The 22,524-nt window shown below is 34.5% G+C and overlaps 1 protein-coding gene across 2 annotated transcripts in view; it reads right to left on the bottom strand.

Moving 5' to 3' along the window:
• The window catches only part of LOC138336195 (uncharacterized), a 34,779-nt gene extending 14,295 nt beyond the window's left edge, over nt 1-20,484 (bottom strand). Inside the window, exon 1 of one of the 2 annotated variants that reach the window (XM_069285544.1) lies at nt 19,726-20,484. In XM_069285544.1, the coding sequence (XP_069141645.1) occupies nt 19,726-19,761 (36 nt within the window). In that variant the 5' untranslated portion in view covers nt 19,762-20,484. Of the gene's footprint in view, nt 1-8,928; nt 9,328-19,725 lie in introns of those variants that run through there. The other variant, XM_069285545.1, reaches the window with a different exon arrangement.
• Nucleotides 20,485-22,524: the final 2,040 nt, after the last annotated feature.

Below are 22,524 nucleotides of genomic sequence, written 5' to 3'. Positions count from 1 at the left end.
TTAATACTAAGGTTGTGTTACTGTGTCTGTCAACTTTGTATGACATTTTATTGAAATACTGTTTAAAAAGTTCATTTTCCAGTAACATACAAGTTTTACCAAGGTAAATCAAGAATAAGATTAAGAATTCTAAGCTAATATGAAATAAAGAAAAAATATTAGATGTGTTATTACAAGGGATTTGCTTATAGCAATTTTTTCAAAAACTCTGAATAAATTTGAATAGGATTAATCCGATTATACCATAAAAACTATGAAATATAACAAGAGGCCCATGGGCCTTAACGGTCATCTGACTCATGGCACAAACAACAAAGTCACAGTATAAAGTATTGGTTAACGATTAATATAAACAATACAAGGAACTCCTTAGTTGAATATGTAAGTTTCTGAAAAAGGTAAATGTCATTTGTTGAACAAACTTGGTAGCTCTTCATCCAAATATGGTCAAAACCCATTCAAGGATTAATATAAGGAGGAGTCAGATTTTAAAGCCAAATTTAAGCAAAGCTCCCATTTTGGACCTCGGTCATACAATCCCCATGGGTCTTACCTCGGTCCTTTATAAAATATGATTGTCCTTACCTAAAGTTCCCCCTTCTGAATCAATTAAAACCACTATAGACCAATTTTCATTGAGATCGGAGACTGAAACCTTAAAACAGGAAGTGGGCCAGCGGCCATCTTGGAATACCAAATATCTTTAAGAAAATGTTTGCATGTTGTTCGGCATCAATTAAAACCCCTATAGACCAATTTTCATTGAGATCGGAGACTGAAACCTTAAAACAGGAAGTGGGCCAGCGGCCATCTTGGAATACCAAAATCTTTAAGAAAATGTTTGCATGTTGTTCGGCATCAATTAAAACCCCTATAGACCAATTTTCATTGAGATCGTAGACTGAAACCTTAAAACAGGAAGTGGGACAGCGACCATCTTGGAATACCAAAATCTTTACGAAAATGTTTGCATGTTGTTCGGCATCAATTAAAACCCCTATAGACCAATTTTCATTGAGATCGGAGACTGAAACCTTAAAACAGGAAGTGGGCCAGCGGCCATCTTGGAATACCAAAATCTTTACGAAAATGTTTGCATGTTGTTCGGCATCAATTAAAACCCCTATAGACCAATTTTCATTGAGATCGGAGACTGAAACCTTAAAACAGGAAGTGAGCCAGCTAAAATTAAGAAAATTTGCCCTTTTGGGGCCCCACCCCTCAGTTCCTAGGGTTCAGACCAGACTCATTTATATAAAATATAATTGTGTTTCCCCAATGATGCTTCACACCAAATACGGATAAAATTCATCCAAGGATGGAGGAGGAGTAGGATTTTAAAGCTAAAATTAAGAAAATTTCCCCATTTGGGGCCCCACCCCTCAGCCCCTAGGGTCGGACCAGGCTCATTTGTGATATGATTGTCATTCCCCAATGATGTTTCACAACAAATATGGATGAAATCCATCCAAGGATGAAGGAGGAGAAGGATTTTAAAGCTAAAATTTAGAAAAATTTCCCCATTTGGGGCCCCACCTCTCAGCCCCTAGGGTCGGACCAGGCTCATTTTTATTAAATATGATTGTCCGTCCCCAATGATGTTTCACATCAAATATTGATGAAATCCATCCAAGGATGAAGGAGGAGTAGGATTTTAAAGCTAAAATTAAGAAAATTTGCCCATTTGGGGCCCCATCATCAGCCCCTAAGGGTTGGACGACGCTCATTTATATAAAATATGATTGTCCGTCCCAAATAATGTTTTACACTAAATATAGATGAAATCCATCCAAGGATGAAGGAGGAGTAGGATTTTAAAGCTAAAATTAAGAAAATTTGCCCTTTGGGGGCCCCACCCCCTCAGCCCCTAGGGGTTGGACGACGCTCATTTATATAAAATATGATTGTCCGTCCCAAATAATGTTTCACACCAAATAGGGATTGGATTGCGCTTTTATGTTAACCATGCTTGTATGGAGCAATTCCTCTAAGAATATGTTCTATGGGGCGCGTTAGCGCCCCATATTGAATATATTCTTAGAGGAATTGCTCCATACAAGCATGGTTAACATAAAAGCGCAATCCAATCCCTATATTTACACTCACACGACTTTTTATTTATACTTTATGCAATGAAATTTGTCATTTGAAAGTGACGTAAGTATTCAATAAAAGTCGGTCAAAAGTGGGAGGAGCTTACTCAATTGAACAGCGAATTATGACGCTTCACGTAAGATAGAATTATTCATCCGCGACGACAAAACAGTTCAATATTTTAGTGTTAAGTAAACATGACAAACAAAGAAAATTTATGAGATAATTTTATTTAATCAGATCAGATTTTTAAACATATATTCAATTTTGCTAAAAGTTAATATATAGCGTAATAACTTAAAGTATTTGTACTCGGTCACATGTGTGAACTCGGTGACCGTTTGTGCAGCGAGGCGAAGCTGACGCACGCTTACACACTGGAGTTTGCCGAAGTTGTCAAAAACCAGGTTTTCAAGTAGCTCAATGTGTTTGAGATTGTCGTCAGACTTGACGATATTACATCCTTGGGAGCCATGTGATTATATAATCTACGCTTAGATCCATCGCCATCGATAAATTGAATAACTTCACTTGTGTTCGATGGATACAATGTAGCTGTGTTGACGCGTAACTGTCAACACGTGGATTACTAGCGGTGCATTTTTTATAATACACACGATTAAATTCTCAAAGAACAGAGACAAGAGGATATGTTTATAACTGACCTCTGTCAGAGGGGCTCACGCCCGTCCACCCCAAAGACTTGATCGTAGGACGAACACAGACACAGAGGTAATGTTTACATTTGACATCCATCATTTTTAACAAAAGTGAAAGCACTGCACGACGCCCCGGTCGGGATATTTTTCCCGTTTCTTTATACAATTGTTAATTTTAAAAATGTTTGTATCATGTATAAATATAAAAACACATATGTATTGTTCATATCTTTCCAAATTTCTATGAAAAACAACAATATACACGTAATGTTGCGTCAAAATGTAAACAAAGCCATGTGTTTCTTTAAAAAAAAGTAGCCCCTTTACGTTGCATAGAACATTTTCATACGCAAGTTCAAAGTTCAATGTTACCATGCAGTTATGGTAAACAAAACCGGCTAGTACTTGCATATAGTGAACAAGCCTAGCAAATGTAAATATATATGGATGAAATCCATCCAAGGATGAAGGAGGAGTAGGTTTTTAAAGCTAAAATTAAGAAAATTTGCCTTTTGGGGCCCCACCATTCAGCCCCTAGGGGTCGGACCAAGCTCATTTATATAAAATATGATTGTCCTTCATCAATAATGTTTCACACCAAATATGGATGAAATCCATCCAAGGATGAAGAAGGAGTAGGATTTTAAAGCTTTAAATAAGAAAAAAAATTCGACCTTTTGGGGCCCCACCCCTCAGCCCCTAGGGGTCACACCTATCTCAAATATATAAAATATGAATGTCCTTACCTAATGATGTTTCACACTAAATATGGATGAAATCCATCCAAGGATGAAGGAGGAGTAGGATTTTAAAGCTAAAATAAGAAAATTTGCCCTTTTGGGGCCCCACCCCTCAGCCCCTAGGGGTCGGACAAGGCTCATTTATATAAAATATGATTGTCCTTCCCCAATGATGTTTCAAACCAAATATGGATGAAATCCATCCAAGGATGAAGGAGGAGTAGGATTTAAAAGCTAAAATTAAGAAAATTTGCCCTTTTGTGGCCCCGCCCCTCTGATCCTAGGGGTCGGACCATGCTCATTTATATAAAATATGATTGTCCTTCCCTAATGAAGTTTCACACCAAATATGGATGAAATCCATACAAGGATGAAGGAGGAGTAGGATTTTAAAGCTTAAAATAAGAAAATTTGCCCTTTTGGTGCCCCACCCCTCAGCCCCTAGGGGTCGGACCAGGCTCATTTATATAAAATATGATTGTCCTTCCCTAATAATGCTTCAAACCAAATATGGATGAAATCCATCAAAGGATGAAGGAGGAGTAGGCTTTTGTATAAATAGTCTTACGCACGACGCACGGTGCACGGCGGACGGCGCACGGCGCACGACGACGGACGAAACACGATGACAATAGGTCATCCTGACCTTCGGTCAGATGACCTAAAAACCTATAATATCAAACTTATAGTATATATGCTACCTCCAATATTTTTGGAACTGAAACAAGAAATACCTATAATTTTATTTGACCTATGGATGAAAAAATTAAAGTATACATACATATTATATATGTGGATATACATATCATGGTTTTAAAAACATTGTCATATATACCTTGATTTCCTAGCTATATCTTGACATTTCATTAGAAATTTTAAGTTTTTATAAATCAAAATGATCGAATCATGACCAACAGAAAGAAATGCATACACTTTGTATATATGTACATGTGTTTTCTAGTACATACTTACAGATAAGGTCAGAATTGCATGTCAAGAAGTTTTAAATTTGGGAAAGTAAATTTCCTGGAAAATCAGGAAGTATTTTCTTTGTTGTTTACACAGGCCCTAGGCTACGTGCCTACTCACTTGTTAAGACACCTAGGCCAATGTGATTAGGATCTTAAGTTACATAACAGTGTACACCTGTACAATAGCCAGGTGAAAAGTGTAGCCAAAACAGGTAGGATTCATCACACAGCTACAAATTAAACCTGCAGAGTCCAAAGGGCAGATATTGATTTCTATACTGCAACGCTTTAGCCTGGCAATAATCACTGGTAGCTTTCCTTATAAATTCAATCTAGGTTTTAAGTAGTCATAAAGTTATTTCAAATAATGTGATATTAATTGCATGGTTAACAAAGAGTAGAACTAGTACTTAAAGTAAGTACTCCTTGCCAGCCATACAATTATGAATATTTTTAAAACATTTTCTGAGAATCTATCAAAACATTTTTTCAGAGTCAATTATAGTCACACAGTAGCAGGAAGTTTTATTTTCTTTGAAAATCATCTTATTTCAGAAATTATAATTTAGTATCAGTATATATATATATATGTTTAGTCTGAAAATCACTGACTATATGTAGATCAGTTTATTTCTGAATGATTTTCAGTCCAATCATATGGCTAAAGAATTTTCAGAGAGTCCTTCAAAACCAATATTACTCTATAACTGTATACTGGAATCTATCACACAACAGTACTATTATTGTAGGCTAGTATATTATATATACGTATATATACACGCATGGCAAACTCCCTGGTCACTAACCTTCATGCTAATTAGCAGTCTTCATTATCAAATTTAGGTCAAGCAGATGAGTGAATGAACTTTAATTTGACGATGACATACTTTGACTAAACTTCATAATACAATGTCAATATTTCCCTACACTAGAAACATATACCATATTCGACCCATTAAGTGCCCATGTCCCAATAAGCGCCCCTCCATCTTTTTGAGGCCTCAATTTCAATAGCTCGGGCATAAATAAGGACCAAAATTACATAAAACGGTATCAATTTGCAATAATTTCGACTTATTAGCACTTTTTCATTTTTATCAATTTTATAAGCGTGCAGGGCACTTTTTGGGTCGAATAAGTGTATTTGACACAATCAATCTGATCATGAATCATGATAGGGTTAATCGTTGGACATTTTTTCTAACGGTTTCAAGGTGCACGTGCCCCTTACTTTTTCTTTTCAGGGTTAATAGATTATTTTTCTTAAAACTTTACAAAAACTACTTATTTTACACTATCACCATTGAAAAGTTTGAGTTTCATATTTTATCTAAAGATGAAAAGTATTAAAAATAAATGTCCAAAATCCATGGCATTAATGATTATGCTATATTTGGAATAACATACTGATTTTTGTGCATGCACCAAAAGCGAAACAAATTATAACATATTATTTTTTGTGTTGACTAGAAACATTTACATGAGTAAACACCAATTATTGTTCAATTAAATGATAGGAATTCTTTATGCTCTGTTGATGGTCGAGTATCGTTCTTGAACAGAAACATGCTTTGAAATTATTTTTTTTAAATGTAACTTAAAAGGGACAATTCAGTATATATTAAAAGTGTGCATTAAGATTTGCTCATTATATATCGGAAACAAAACTGTTCTGAAAGATGAGTAATTGATATTATTGTCAGAAAAGAAAAAATTAGTGTGAAATATTGATACTCGCTCGTTGTCCCCATCAATGTTGCACATTGTGGTCGGACGTCATGTATGCCAAACCCTAGCAATTACAAGTGACAGTTAAGTAAAGCAACTTTTGACACAATATATTCCTAATATGGGGATTTTGAGATCCCAAAACAATGTGGGTTAGTACAATTTACCATTGATTAGTCCCACCATCCGGTGATTATGACATCATCATTTGAAGCGAGTTTCATAACGTCCTAATCACCAGATAGAAGGTGGGACTAATTGACAGTAACTAAAATGAATTGTACTTTACCCGTATCAGTTTGGGATCTCAAAACTCTCGTATTAGTAATTAGTAGTGGGTCTGTCTTTTACGATTACAAATCAGGGCTTTCGCTGGGCTGTTTTGGGGTAAATTTTCGGCACCATTCCCATAATCTAAAATACCAATGTTTTTTGTTGATTTCAGATTTTCACAATAGCCTTTGTGTCCAAAAAAATCAAAAGAACAGGCCAAAAGAAAGGTATTTTATGAGATCGTCAAACTACTAAAATATTAGTCCAACAGTAAAACTGAAACAAATTACTTGAAATAAATTAATTAAAATTTTCAGTTGTTTTTGTTTTATTTGACAAATTCTATTTTTATTTACAAGTTTGGTCAGTACCGCGATTATTTTCACAATTCTGAAGGACCCGAACCCATTCACACGAAATTGATAGAGAGCCCTGCAAATATTGATTATGAAAATTGATGATCAAATAGGTGCAATTTATCAGATATATCTGTTCAATCATTATTTGGTTACTGTACAATTATACTACAGAAAATGAAATCTACAAGTACCCAATCCTAATAGATTAATTAATTACTTTAAATTTTTGTGTACAACTACAGTGTTTTTCCTGCCTATATATTTGGGGCCAAAATAAGGCCCCATTCCCAGTTGCATTTCTTGTTATTCTTTCCCAAATCTATGTCTAAATTTCCCAAATCAGTGAGTTGACGCCTATTTTGTGTGACAAAACAAAAAATTCCGGAAATCCCAAGTCTAAACATTGTATTTTAGTATACATTCTTACACTTGATTCTTAGAGAAGGATAACTGTTTATTTCTATCTTTTCCAAAATTTCCATAAATAATGTTAATATTTTTCATTTTATACTTTTATCGCATAAAATTTCCCAATTTTCACCAGGTGGCAATTTCCCAAAATACCCAGGAAAAACACTGAACTATCATATCCACAGAAAATAACACTGAAAAGTATAACAGCAATTTTAAATATCCAATACATTATGTATTAGAAATTGATTATTTAATTTATAATCAAAAGGTTTATAACTTCCGTCGAAGTTCCGATTACAAATCAATTATGCATGATTTCAAACAGATTGCTCCCCAAGTCATTAGTCGCTATCACTATAGCTACTCCACAAAACAAAACAGTGAAATGAATCTCCATTGTCAACATATTTTACATCGAGAGTATTGCATTTGTTTGTAACTTGATCTCAGGCATGCATGAATATTGATGTTCTGATAATATTAGTGTTATCTAAAGTCCCAAGATCTGTCTGATTTTTTTCTTGATTTAGAAGAATTTTGAAAAAATAAATGCTGTTGTAAATCATGCAGAGATATGACTAAATCGAATTGAAGATGGACAGTAATGATTTGGAAAAAATTGATAAAAATCAAAATAAGTATTAAACATGGCTAAGTGGGTCCCTCTTTTCAAATAAACCAGAGTTAGCCGAAATTGTAATATTGTTGCCAAGAACACTATGCAACTACCTTAAATTACGTAACTTCTTTCGGAACTCATCCAAGAATGAGTCATGAACTTTCCGACTTCCGTTCGGCAATGATCGTAACTTCTTTGGTGGCCAGTTTGAACTAAAGGCATTTTTTCAAGCATTGATTTCAACAAAGAAATCATTCTAATCATTCTCAATATTCTTCGATATACTTAAATTTTCACTACATAAATACAAACAATATCAGGGTCGACTAAACTTCAAGTTTTGCTGCTAGTTACATAACAATAACGTTAGTGTGACTTTAATTTGTTAGGGTTTTTTTTTGTTTCAGAAATGTTGCATTATATCTAAGTCTCTGATTGCAGGCCTTTCAACTTTTACTGAAATTTCAACAAGAAATATTTAAAACATAATAAAAAATATTTTAAAAAATATGCCTTCAACGATATCACCAATGCCAATGTTTAATAACAATTTATTTTGGAAATGAACAGCTTTCGATAAAATTTAATATTTATATTTAGCGAAAAAAAGTTATAAACAATTTTTATAAAAGTAGGTCAACGCAGAAGTTTGAATTCAAAATAAATAATCAAGATATTTATAAACATCCTTCATGTCTGATTTGCGAAGAAAATCATGACAAGGCCATTAAAATCATAGTTATGTAGCAAAACGTCGTGAAAGTCGGCATATGACATCATACAACGTTCTACGTGCAGAGCGCACGTCACGAACGTCACGTCGAATTAGTGTTTTAATTAGCATTTTCTTTTAAATGCACATTTAACCAATTGAAAATCGCAAATATAAACAACATCTGATGTCCGGCACATTTGTTTTATCAAATCACATTGAAATGACTTTTGCAGCGAGTCGGCCGCAACGCAATCTGCTCAATTGCGCCGAGCAGAGGAAGGCAACCGCGACCACCAGCGAGTATCGCGCCGCTTCTGCCCGGGTGAAATATCGCGGATCGATTTATTTACACTTACCATTGTCATGTATGCTTCGGAGTGAAACTGTACATAGCTTTCATCTGCTATCCGAATAGTTTAGTCAGCATAGTTTATGACGCCAATGGCGATGGCTGTCAAAGTCTTAGAGAAAATGGCGACCCTGTTGTTCTTCTTCAGAACATCCGGGGCTTCTGCTCCCGCTCGCGCTTTGCAGTGATTACCTCCCATGGACCGTTTGCAATAGCACTTGCTGTAGCCGACCATTCGAAGGGACATCGTCGGATTTTATAAACCATGGACACGAAAAGAGATAAATTTTCCATTCTTATTGCGAAAGAATGTTCATTTTATATCACTGAATGTCAATTTGTGTCATTATGTGCAGATTTATGACAATAATACGAAAGGAAAACATACATGTATGGCAAGCCGTTTGGGTTTAAATTGAAATGAAGATATTTCTATTTAATTAAAGATATCTCTATTTAAAATGAAGATATCTCTATTTAATTAAAGATATCTGTAATTTAATTGAAGATGTCTCTATTTAAATAAAGATGTGCCTAATTTAAATACAGATATCTCTCTTTCAACTGGAAATTCCAGATATCTCTATTTCAAATTCAGATATCTATTTCAAATTCAGATATCTCTATTTGAATTACAGGTAACTTTAATTGTAATTGAGATATCTTTATTTTAGATAGAGATATCTTTGATTATTGTCCATTTAAAGATATCTTTAATTTAAATAGAGAAACCTGTAATTAAAATAGAGATATATCTGTATTTGAATTAGAGATATCTCTATTTTGAATTAAATATATCTCTATTTGAATTAGAGATATCTTTATTTACAATGAAATGCAGGTATTTCTAATTGAAATAAACATATCTTTAATTGAATTAGATATATGTATTTGAACTAGAGATATCTATACTTCGTGTTTAATTAAAGATATCTGTATTGTAAATAGAGATATCTCTAATTCAAATACAGATATCTCTAATTCAAATACAGATATCTCTAATTCAAATACAGATATATCTATTTGAATTAAAGATATCTTCAATTTTTATAATAATAATGATATCTTTATTTTAAATACAGATATCTGTATTTAATAGGTAAAAATCCAAACGGCTTGCCATATACATGTAGACTCTGCCAAAGACAAAAATAAATAAATAAATAATAGGACAAAGGAGTAAAACTGCATTTCGATTAGGACATCCAATTATTTATAGAAAACCCGAACATTTAGCACTATTACGAAAGTGTTGGTTTGAAATAACCTTTATTATGCCTATATGGATAGGCTCGTATGCATGACAACACATTTGCACTTTAATAATGTATATTGCAAAGAGATTCATTTATATGTAAATCTAATACTAAATTTTCCCTACATTCGATTCACCTACATTATACACCGAATCTAGATATACATGAAAATAAATTGAACTACAAAATTGCAATTTGACGGACTTTTTCCCTTTAAGGAATGTTGGTCAAGGTCATAATATCAATTTTAAAACATGCATAGTAGCGCTTTTTCTCTGCATGCTACATTATTATGTACATCTGCTGTACAGGTCCAATATCTGATTTCTAGGCCTTCCAGAACTTGACAAGATGTTATTTAAAGATTTGAGGTTATTTGGTCTCTTTGACCTTGAATAAAGGCCAAGGCTATTCATGTTGACAAACTTGGTTGCCCTTTATCTCAACCTACTAAAGGTCCAATATGAGGTCTCCATAGGCAATTAAGAACAAGAAGTCGTTTCAAGATTAAAGTCTTTTGGCTCCTTTGACCTTGAATGAAGGTCAAGGTCAATCATATTAACATATAAGCAAACTTGGTAGCATTTTATATCCGTTTGCTACAGTCCTAGAGATAATAGGTCTCTGGGCCTTCCAGAACTTCACAAGAAGTCGTTTCAAAATTTTAGATTGTTTTACCCCCTGTGACCGTGAATGTAGGTCAAAGGGATCAAGTTGATATTAACAAACTGGGCAGCCCCGAATCCTAGCATACCAAAGGCTGTATATTAGGTCTATTAGATTTTCCAGAAATTCACAAGAAGTTGTATTAATCAATCGTTTGTGTTTTTTTGCCCATGTGACTTTTAATGTAGGTTAATATCAGCATGCTTCATACTCATACTCAACATCGGATCTCTAGGCCTACCAGAACTTGTATTAAATAATTTTATGTAAGAACATAAAACAAAAACAAAACAAAAACAAGGTAAATGTAGAATGTAATATGTATTATTTTTGAAGGTTACGACGAATTATTTAAAAGTAAATTGTTGCTCAACGCTTACCTATGTGATTTATTTACCACCAACAACAACCCCACCAACAACAACCCCCCCCCCTTCCCGGTCAATAAATACGGTTTATTTATCAGGGCCTACATCTTGTGGAAAAACAACTTCGACAAACTCGTTTGAACATGATATCACCACTTCCACATATAATCATATGGTTATACAAACGATGGCAAACACATTATGATACCATACAAGTAACAGTATCCCCACCTTTCCACCCTCAAGGCAGCGTCATAATCACAGACACTCAAATCTTATTTACTCGAAGGCCTCATCAACGATTTCCTCACAATAGGAAGCCACCATGGACATATATCCATCATTGCAATCAACCATTTGCGTAACAACAAAGATCCAACCCGGAGACAAAACTGCCAATATTTGGTCTTGTTCAATAGTCCCGTAGATAGACCATAGATAATCACTATTGGTTGACAAAATGTTTCCAGAAGATACCTGGACACAGCTCTCGCCCCTATGAGGAAGGCTCTGGGTTCTGTTCCCTGGTCGATACATATCATACCCTATAAGCGTGCTAGTTTCTGTTACTGCATGCTAAGCTCTGAGCATACACGAGTGGGACGACTGGTTTGATAGATGTACGCATAATATGATTGGATGAGTAGTCTATAAACAAATAAGGGGAGACGTTCGTGAAATGAGAAAAGCAATTGCAGCGGACCAAAATGGTAGAATTTCACCGGCAATGAAGAAAAGTCATACAAAATGAATGGAACCATTGACTACAGAATTTCTATGTATAAAATGTATGCAATAGTATGCCTTAAATATAACAACTTCAAATATGTTGGTCATCTGTCAAGAATCATGAACAACATTGACGACATATAATGATTCCTGGTTACGTCAACAGTGACGCGGTAATAAGTGATAGGAATAGCGACAGTAAAATGTAGCAATTCAATAATGTCTACCGTCAATTTGTATTTGGTAACTTTAAGATCTGGTTGTGCTCTTTAAGCCTTTGCATTCAGTCATATTAGATAAGCAATCCAACTGATCATTTTCTTTCTCACTTTTAAGAAAAAAATAAATTATCAGGGTTTCAAAGATGCAGAACGAATAAAGGTACAACTCTAATGTAGAAAGATAACCAATTTTTGTTATTGAAAAATATGACATTTGAAATGTTTGTCCCACTTTTAATTGTCACTCCTATTCCTGTTGTTTTTTTATTATTTTTTTTTTGTTTTTGTATGAAAGTAACAGAGCCAAATCATACAAGAACATGCGAATATGATGCCCTAGTAGCTATTTTCAATAAGTATAAAAGACAAATGTAGCATTGAATTGAATTTGACATAAACATAGCGTCACTGAGAGATTTGGCAATGGAGAACATCTTCTTTAAAACGAATTAGACGTCTAGCAACGCCAGATATCTTTTGTGTTTAGTAGGATTTTGAGAATAATCAAATTGATGACAATGTAGTTGTTTTCTTTTGTTACACGATTTAACAATTCCTTCTAGGCACCTGTACAGAACTTTCTTATTTCTTATTCTCAACGAATGTGCTATAAAACGCCTGGTGTATTACGATAAGGAAGTTGTCTTTTATGCTGTCCCAATGCTTCATGCCAGAAGCAATATTTGAGAAAGCGATTGCACCTAGCGGTATACCACAAAGCACCGATACAAAGGGCAATGTCCGCCATGACACCTTCTATCTAGGTCATGGTATGGTAGGGGCGTGAGTCTTATACACAAAGCGTGTGCGTGACTTAGTCGTACTAGACGACTCATTAAAGGCGCGACCTATATATTTGGGACTGGTATACACAGTCAAGCATTGGGAAATAGCGAAAAAGTAGGTCAAGTCACGACTGACATGTTACACAATCACCAAACGTGAGGCAATGACTAGCGTCATTACACTGAAGAACACTGTATATTCATGATGTGTCAGCCAGCGTTTGATGCCATTATATAGAACACAAGCAAGAGAGGGAATGTTAGGAGCAAATAACATGTTGTAACACATAGCATATGATTATTTCAACATGTAATTTTTGTTAAACAAGCCAGGTACGATAGGACGAATGATCCTGACTCACCGAACTTTCACAACTATGTTGCACAGAATTGGAAGTTTTTCAAGCTATTCACTTCATTTTCATGTTTCATGTTTAAATTAAATTTTGAAAATATCTTCAATAAAATGTTTGTGCTGTGTGTGATATTCATGACATACAATGTGGTTTTTATATACACACAAAAATAATTTGAATTGATTTATACTAGCTATTCTTTCAACTTGCATTATCCACTGTCTTTTGTGTCCTTAGAACATTGGCAATGGAGTGAAATTAGCGAGAAAAGATGTTTACTGACTTAGGATCAATACAGTGATATCACTATGTCAAGTAGATATACAATTTTACAAAGAAGATTGTCAAAAGTCTAACTGTATTCAAAGGTAAAACATTAGCACGACATATTCCAAGTAAAACCCCTTCAGCCTAATGCGGATTAGTGCTATCGGATTGCCAGGCCCTACAGTTATAAACCATAATCATACATTGATACATGCTTTTGGCCCATGTCACGAAAAAAATAACCATACATTCTTCATATTAGGTTTCTGAAATATTCATTGCTAACTGATAACTAATGGAGATATCGGATGTTTTTTGCTGTAATACATGTTAAACGACTAATGGAGAACTGGAAATAACCTTAACTGACAAATGTTGATATATCCCTATCTACGCATTCGCCAGCCAATACATTTGTATCTCATTTCTTGTCAAGTATCTTTACTAAGGTTGATGAGTGTTTCAATGATGTGTTAGAACATAAGGTATCCCGTTACGTCGATAAAGTATTATCGTGCCGAGCCCGGAACACGGATCATGTTCAGTAACTGTAAAGCATATGTTATTAATAAAAACACAGCTTCACAATGTGGTAGATTTCAAATGACATAACGGGGTCCTGGAGCGCTGATAGACAAGCCAAAAATATCATACAGTTGGCAAGCTGACAAAAAGGCTCGTATATAAAATGTTGCTGTGATTTTTTTGCCGTAATTTGTTCTAAAGTTTGCCCTTTAATAGTGTTCGTGAACAAAGATAGGTAATTTTAGACTGGTCATTTTTTTCACAAACGACGTTTTTATTCAACATGGTCAACTATTCCATCTTGACATACACGTATACATTATAAAATTTGATATTTTTTTTTCACTCATCTGTATTATTTCTACATGAATTTTGGAACAAAATACGAATTATATAATTATATGGGCTATATATATCCATAACAGCTATAGGTCAAGGAAGCAATATCAACGGTTGTTTGTTAGATAACACTGGACCCTTATAAACAAATATTGGACAAAAAAATAATTCTAACAGTGTGGATAAAATTTTGTCGAATTTTGAAGGCGATTTGCCCCTTTGTCAAGACACAAATAGAACAAATAAAATTAAATATTAAGGACGGTCACGAATGTTCACAAAGACATAAACAATGAACACATAAATACATACAGATAAACTACCATACAGTTCTTAAGTCATTAAACACAGCGTTCTTGATGCTTTTTACCTGGTCAACATTATAACCAACCAACTCCATATTCATTGGGGCAGGTTTGGGTTTCAACAGGAAACGAGACCTGGTCAATGGTTACATTTCGCTGGTTAAAAAAGGAAAAGAGCGCTGGGCTATTATTACTATTCAAAGTTAAAATCTAAGGTTTCAATCTCCTCGCGTAGACGCCATTGTTTGTTCAGAACAATGGGTCGTCTGATTTTCAATGGATATTTCAAAGATTGATATTTCAGTGAAACTTTTGTTCAATCATGTCAATGATATTTTAATTTTCTAAAGTAAATTACGATCTAGGATATCAGTGTACCACATGTACCTCTCTGAGCTATTAAATTTAAATTATAGACATTATTCCCAATTAACTTTTGGTTTATGAAGTCATAGACGAGACACTGAAGGACATTCTTTTTCGTAGATGCTTCCATGTTTTATCTTCACAACCCCAAAGATATTGAGAATAGTGCTAACTTCATCTTACAACCCGAAACACGAATTGTTATAATCATGAGCTAAATATCAATTATAGATCTTTGCTTAGGTCCATGCATTATAACGCCCTGGTAGAAATAAATAATACCGAGGGCGTAGCAAGCCTTGGGTTGGCATGCCAAAATCTTTCACTCGGGTCGAGATATCTGTGTCCATTTGACAGACCTATGTAGAATTCTATTTATCCTTTTATCTTTTAACTCGTGAGAGGCATGAACTGTCTGAAAGAAAATAAACAGGTGACCACAATGGTGGCTGGCCAGTCGAATGATCAGACCAAACCTATACGTCGTCAAATTGACGCTTTAATCTGTACAGCATCACAGAGTATGTAGAGGAGTCATGAACATATAGACAGGAGCATATAAAATTTAATTTGAAAAAATATTCAAAATTGACATGTCACAAGTCATTTTCTTAATTTTTCAACATTGATTTACTTTCAATTTTTATTTGTACTTTTGTATTTTGTATTTATTACATGAAATTTAATGTAAATGGTATTGCTACATAAAACTTTAACATAACAATCTATTTGTTACAGGAGTGACATGCTCAAACTTAATTAATAAGAAAATATTGCCATGGTAAGCAAACGTAACATAATTTTTCAAATGTTCCGACTTAATATTGATCTATGGTAATTGTTCAATGAATAAAACCCAAAAAGTGCCATATTTTCAAATTAATTTTTAAAACTGAAAGTGAGACATTTCTGTAGAATGTCTTAAATACTAAATCTTTTCCATTTTTCATTTAATTTTTTTTTATCTAATAGGTTCTGTTTGAAAATCCAATAGCATTTTATAGCAAAAAAAGACTTGGTTTGCTCTTCTGACTCAATTTTTAAACATTTTAACAGAACATATTCTCTTGTATTTTTGTCGCAAGAAATCCTCAATTGGAATATCCAGAAATCACTAAAACGGTTATTTCATACTACAGTAGCTAGCCAGTAAAGTTTACGACGGTGGAACGTTGTGTCATACAATAATAACGAACCTTTACTGTAGCTATGGTGTAAACTGTACTTGTTTTCGTTACTATATGGTAGATAAGGTACGGTTAACTAGATGTTTGTTGTTGAGAAAACACAAGATAAACATTCATTATGAATAATACATTATCTACTAGATTCTTATAATCTTACAACTGCCATCAATTATTGTGCTGTATAAACATGTGTATAGAGGGGAATGTCAATTACTTTTATGAAATTTTCCCTAAAATTTTCCCCATCACCTATACTTGTCAGAACCTTTACGGCAATCATGTATTTGGCAAGGTGAAATCTCTTCAGAACACAAGGTGCTATTGACCCTTATATACAGGTAACAATACCTGAATCCATAACTACTAATACTTTGTTAATAATTAATTATCGTTTAAGTGTCACCTTAATGACAAAAATGACACAATTGGACACCGACTAATTAATTTGGGAAATATACAGAACAATCGAAACGATGACAATCGGCTGCGTCAGCGATGACGACGATGATAATGATGTGGATGGCAGACAACAGCTACAAAACAGAAATTTCTTCTTCAAATGATCCTTTTGTTTTAAGAAGCGATGCACGATAAAAACAAAGTTCCAGTATTAGCGTCAGACCGGTCACGTTCACTGATCCATCACAAACTCTGATAAGCGGATCTTGACTGAATACCTCATCACAAAATGGCTTTTATCTATTCCACCCATTGCTAATACTTCACTTGATACTCTGAATTTTCTATATATCTATTCAATCTTTGCATATTACAGAGGTAGTTCCCTTGCGAGTAGGCATCGCTTATTACGTCATCTCCGAAAAGTATGACGTTACGCTCGCAAACACATGACGTCACAATCAATACCTACCCACAAGGTCATATAACTCTGTAATATGCAAATACTGAATAAGTATTCCGAATTTGCATATTACAGAGTTATCTGAATTTGCGGGTAGTTATTGATTGTGACATCATGCGTTTGCGAGTGTAACGTCATACGTTTCGAAGAAAACGACGTGAATTGTGCTCACAAAATAATGACGTAACAATCGATACCTACCCGCAAGGGAGCTAACTATGTAGTATGCAAAGACGGAATATAGCGATAGGAAACAGATGGTTTACCACACCCGACTTCAAGCTTAAGCTATGTCACCTCCATCCCGGAAACTCCTCATCCTAAACATAAGAGGTATTGCTGGAAACAAAAACGTGTTCCTTGTTAATGGAATACACATAACACGTGATAAAGATGAACAGAGACTTGAACATACTACTGACACCAACATTTGAGTTCTTACGTTTCCAGGCTAGAAAAACAATATGATGGTCATTTTAAAGGTCTTTGACATAAGGCAATGTCGATGTGGGAGACAATTAAGAGTTCCAATATGGAATTTTTGAAATGTTTCAAGGAAGCTCAGTTTAATAAATATTATTCTAGCTTGTAAGTGTAATAAAGGACGCAGAAGAAACTAACGGTCGGCTATGGGCCAAGACATACAGATAAATCAGTGACGGAGATAAAGCTGTCTACCAGAGTTCGACAAGATGAACACCGCCTACAACCAACGGCAGATGACGCGATGCTTCATTTCTGAATACGGGCTTGGCGGGACAGCCTTTCTTCAAATCGTTGAATAGAGCTTGTCCAATTGTTTCATACATATCCTAAAACATATCTTTGTGCAGTATTTTCCCCGAGTCAAAATTACAATGTCTACGGATGGTCATTACGTAACAATGAGCCATTAAGTCCCTACAGCAAAAAGTACTCACAAGCATAATAGGTACAGGTAAATCAAACAAAAAACTGGGATGCTTAGTATTTTTATGTCTTTTCGTTCGAGGTTAATAAGCATGGATAAAGTCAGTTATTGCATGATTTTTCGTCAATCGAGACAATTGCCCGAAAGCCATACGATAACTTATACAAGTTTATAGGCTCCGTGCCAAGGTTTCGTACAATAGATCATCGTCTGGGCAGGATTGAGCTACCGTATTTTTATGTTTTGTACATGTGTAATTTTTTTTATCTAAATGGTTGTCTTTGCAGCTTTAACTTGCAATTGCTATTTCATTTAATTTTAATTTTAGACTAATGTTAGTTCGTATAGTTCCTTAGAAACAAAATAGAAAATCACATCGATTGACTGTTTTCACTACAACACCGGGTCTTACACCCATTCCACTTTGATTGATTTACATTACAATGTACAAAATTTGACCTTGACCTCGCTCTATTGCGATCTTTTCACTAAATTGACTGTTGATATTTCTTCCTGAATTCAACCTTGCTTCAGCATATTATTTTGACCTTCATGCCTTTTCACGCTTAATTCTTATTTGACACCAAACATTTTATCAACCTTTGTCATTTCTAGAGTAATTTGACTTGCCTGACGTACATGTTATCTCTCGACCTTTAGGTAGAATATTCAGACATGGACTTTGGTACTCTCACTCGTTACAGCATTATACCATGACTTTAGTGAATTGGCTCCCAAAACATTTCAATATTATCTGGCATTTCTGATGAATCATATCCGGGTCTTTGTGGAACTTCTTCCACAATTCGCATTTCTCATCCTTTTAATATATTTTTCTCTTGCATTTGTAAATTCCAGTCTGTCGTTCCAACCATTGAACAGTCGGTTCTACAAACGATATCTTACTGCATGAAACCCAGTTTGTTTCAAGTTTCACGTGTAAACAACAGAATCTACATTACCGATGCACGTGACAGGTACTATGTAGGTGGCTAGCTTCCCAATATATACGTCGTTATTCACTCACCGTGATAGACCTTTGGTCGCAACGTTGTCAACTCAAATTAAATACACAAACATAACGACCTCGACTTGGCGCCTGTTGGTCGAGCATGTGACTACAGTCTATAAAGGGCGAAGACTGTTGGTTTGTAAACATACAGATTATGAGTGGTGTTTGGATGCCTTTTCAATTCAAATTACTAGGAAATCACTGAATGCAAACATATAATTTGATTTGTTTGTCTGCTTTATGAAATATTTGTATGACGTTAGGATTTTTCGACATTGTCAAAATATCATACTCCAACCGAAAATCAAGGAATCAATTCCCCAAGGAAATTAGAGCAAGGTGTTCCTGTAGAGGAAGCAATATCTGCTTCATCTATGACACCGAGATACAATTTATGCCAAAAATCGTGATCAAGTCATTTTTCTTTTCAAAATTCTGTTGGATACGAATTTTTATGTTAACAGACACTTTTCGCTGTGTAGGACGCCAAGAAACATAAGACGACCCACTTTATGGAAATTAACATTGAATTCATCTGTTTAGACTAACGCATCTATTATACCTTACATATTATTTACTTTCAGTGAATCATTGATTTCAATCTGATGACAAAATTATTACAAACATAGTATAATACACATGATACTTACAGAAAGAGTCCGTTTTGAATATATTTTGACAGTCATAGATTACGTAGATTCTGAAAGAAGTCAAAACACATTCTCACGTAAGTTATATTTTGTTACAAATGTATATTATTGACGTTACATATGACTCATATGACTACAACATTATTAAATAAAATCCTTAATGAACTGAGTTTTACCATTCATCAAATCAAACGTATTGTTTAAACGTCTACTATTCCGTCTTTGCAAATTACAGAGTTACCTCCCTTCAAGGTAGGGATCCATTGTGACGTCATTATTTTGTGAGCGCAATCGACGTTGCTTTATCCGAAAAGTATGACATTACGCTCACAAACACATGACGTCACAATCAATACCTACCCGCAGGGGCAGATAACTCTGTAATATACAACTGTTTTGTTATAAAATAAACTTGATCATGAAATAATTTGCAACACATTAACCAATCACAGAATTCCGTTCATTTTTGTTCAGTTTGCGTGGTCAGAAATCGATTATGATGTTATTGATTATTAGAACCATTGCCACTCTATTTGAATATAATAAATATGTTTTTGTTTGTTTTGTTTCAGAGATGGTCATTATTTTGTCACTTAAGTTATGAATACATTGCTGCTGATTTGTTTAAAATGCTTGTCATTATTCACTTCCCGTATTAACAATACATATGATGATGATGATGATGATGATAATGATGATGATTGATGATGATGATGATGATTGATGATGATGATGATGATGATTGTTAATGATGATGATGATGATGATGATGATTGATGATGATGATGATGATGATGATGATGATGATGATGATGATGATGATGATGATGATGATGACGACTGATGATGATGATGATGATGATGATGATGATGATGATGATGATGATGATGATGATGATGATGATGATGATGATGATGATGATGATGATGATGACGACGATGACGACGACGACTATGGTGATGATGATTATGATGACTTCCTTTCTGACGATTCTTGCCTGGAAGCCTCATCACAAAATGTCACTTTTAACGTTATATTAATGTTTTACTATTAAAATACTCTTCATTTTCGTTGGCACACAACATAATATCAGTTGTTACTAAGTATACAGTGGGAGGAAATGGCTGGTTTACCACACCGAGTGTAAGTCTATGTTTACCACAGCTATGTCGAAGGGTGTGACATAGTAACTCAACCATACACAGAACAATAGGTTACTCTATTTAAACAGGGGTCAGACCTGTCATCTACATATTCTGGGACTAAGGCCTCAAATACCAGCATTTAAACCCACGTGCTTTCAATCCAGAGGAAAAAAATACAATGACCTTGAAATCAGATTCCAAATCGTTGCTTTGAAACGTATGGGAAAAAGGGGCGATTATTGAATTTCTTTGTGCTACAATATCATGCCTGTGAGCTTCCATTCACTTTATCACTTTCACAGAAATCCTTCATCTCGATTCTGATCAATTTGGACAATCTTTTCGACCTTTGTCACTAGATCTTGATGCCTAATTCCACTTTGCTTCACAGAAAGATATGATGACCTCCATGTATATTTGTTTCATGTCAAATTTTGCCTAAACCGTTGTTATTTCTTGCTTAACTGGACTTCCCTTTTGTAAATATGTTACCGTGACTTTCCGGCGTGATACTCAACCATAACCTTTAGTCATCTCTTCTCTCTTTAGGAGTGAACACTGATCTTGATCATCTGTCACTAAAGTCATTTTCTACAATTCTTGATAAACACAACACATTAAGTAAGTGTTCCCCTACCTCTTTCAGTCTACTTTAGTCCGCTAAACCTGCCTATATTATTAGGCTTTTATATTTTTTGCCTGATATATAGGCCAGAAAATAAAATTAAAAAGCCTAATAATATAGGCAGGTTTAGCGGACTAAGCCTACATTGCATCTCTTTCTCTTGCATTTTACCAATATCGATTTAAATTCCAGTTTGCCGTTCATAATGAGCCACAACAACACCATACTGCATAAAACGCAATACTGTTTTCTACATAACAGATTTTACAACAAAGATATACACGTAACAGTTACCAGGTAGGTGGATATCTTCCACATACATAAGTTACTATTCATTCATCGCGCTGGACCTTTGCTTGGTACAAATACCCCGACCTTAATCTTGCAACTGTTTGGGCGATAAATTGACAAAATACTTTTAAAGAGCAAACCTGGCATTGGAGTTTGTGCTCCAAGTTTTTAAAAGCTTTTGCAATGCAAATTTCAAAGAAGACGCTTAATCATTTGTTAAATATTCCTATATGAAATTCGACTCTATATGAAATTCGCCTTTTTTGACATTATCTGAATATTACAATGCAACTGACAATCAATGAAACAGAAAAACCCATAAGGATAACGTTCCTTCATAACATATCATTGTCTTTTGTTATCCCGTCCTACCACAATAAAACAGTGATCACAAGATCACTAAATTGACAATACATGTTTGATATTGCCCATACTACCTCAAGGTTAACAGCAATTACGAATAAATTTATACTTACAAGGCTCCGCTTTGGAAAAAAACCCTGGATTACGCCTAGATTCTAAAAGAAACAAAAACAGAATGATAAACAGCTAGCCATGAAAAGCACAATAAACAAATAACGTGATACACGATACCAATGGTACATATTATAAGAGTGTATATATTATTACATATTATAATAATTGTTATAATAGTGGAACAGCATGACATAGGTGATAGACACAAATATGGCGGCGTCAACATGTGCTTTTATTACCCATGATACAGTTCGGTATTA

The sequence above is a fragment of the Argopecten irradians genome, chromosome 12 (assembly GCF_041381155.1).
Source record: "Argopecten irradians isolate NY chromosome 12, Ai_NY, whole genome shotgun sequence".
Lineage (NCBI taxonomy): Eukaryota > Metazoa > Mollusca > Bivalvia > Pectinida > Pectinidae > Argopecten > Argopecten irradians.
Note: the sequence above shows the minus strand (reverse complement) of the source record. Positions and strands in the feature narration are given on the sequence as shown.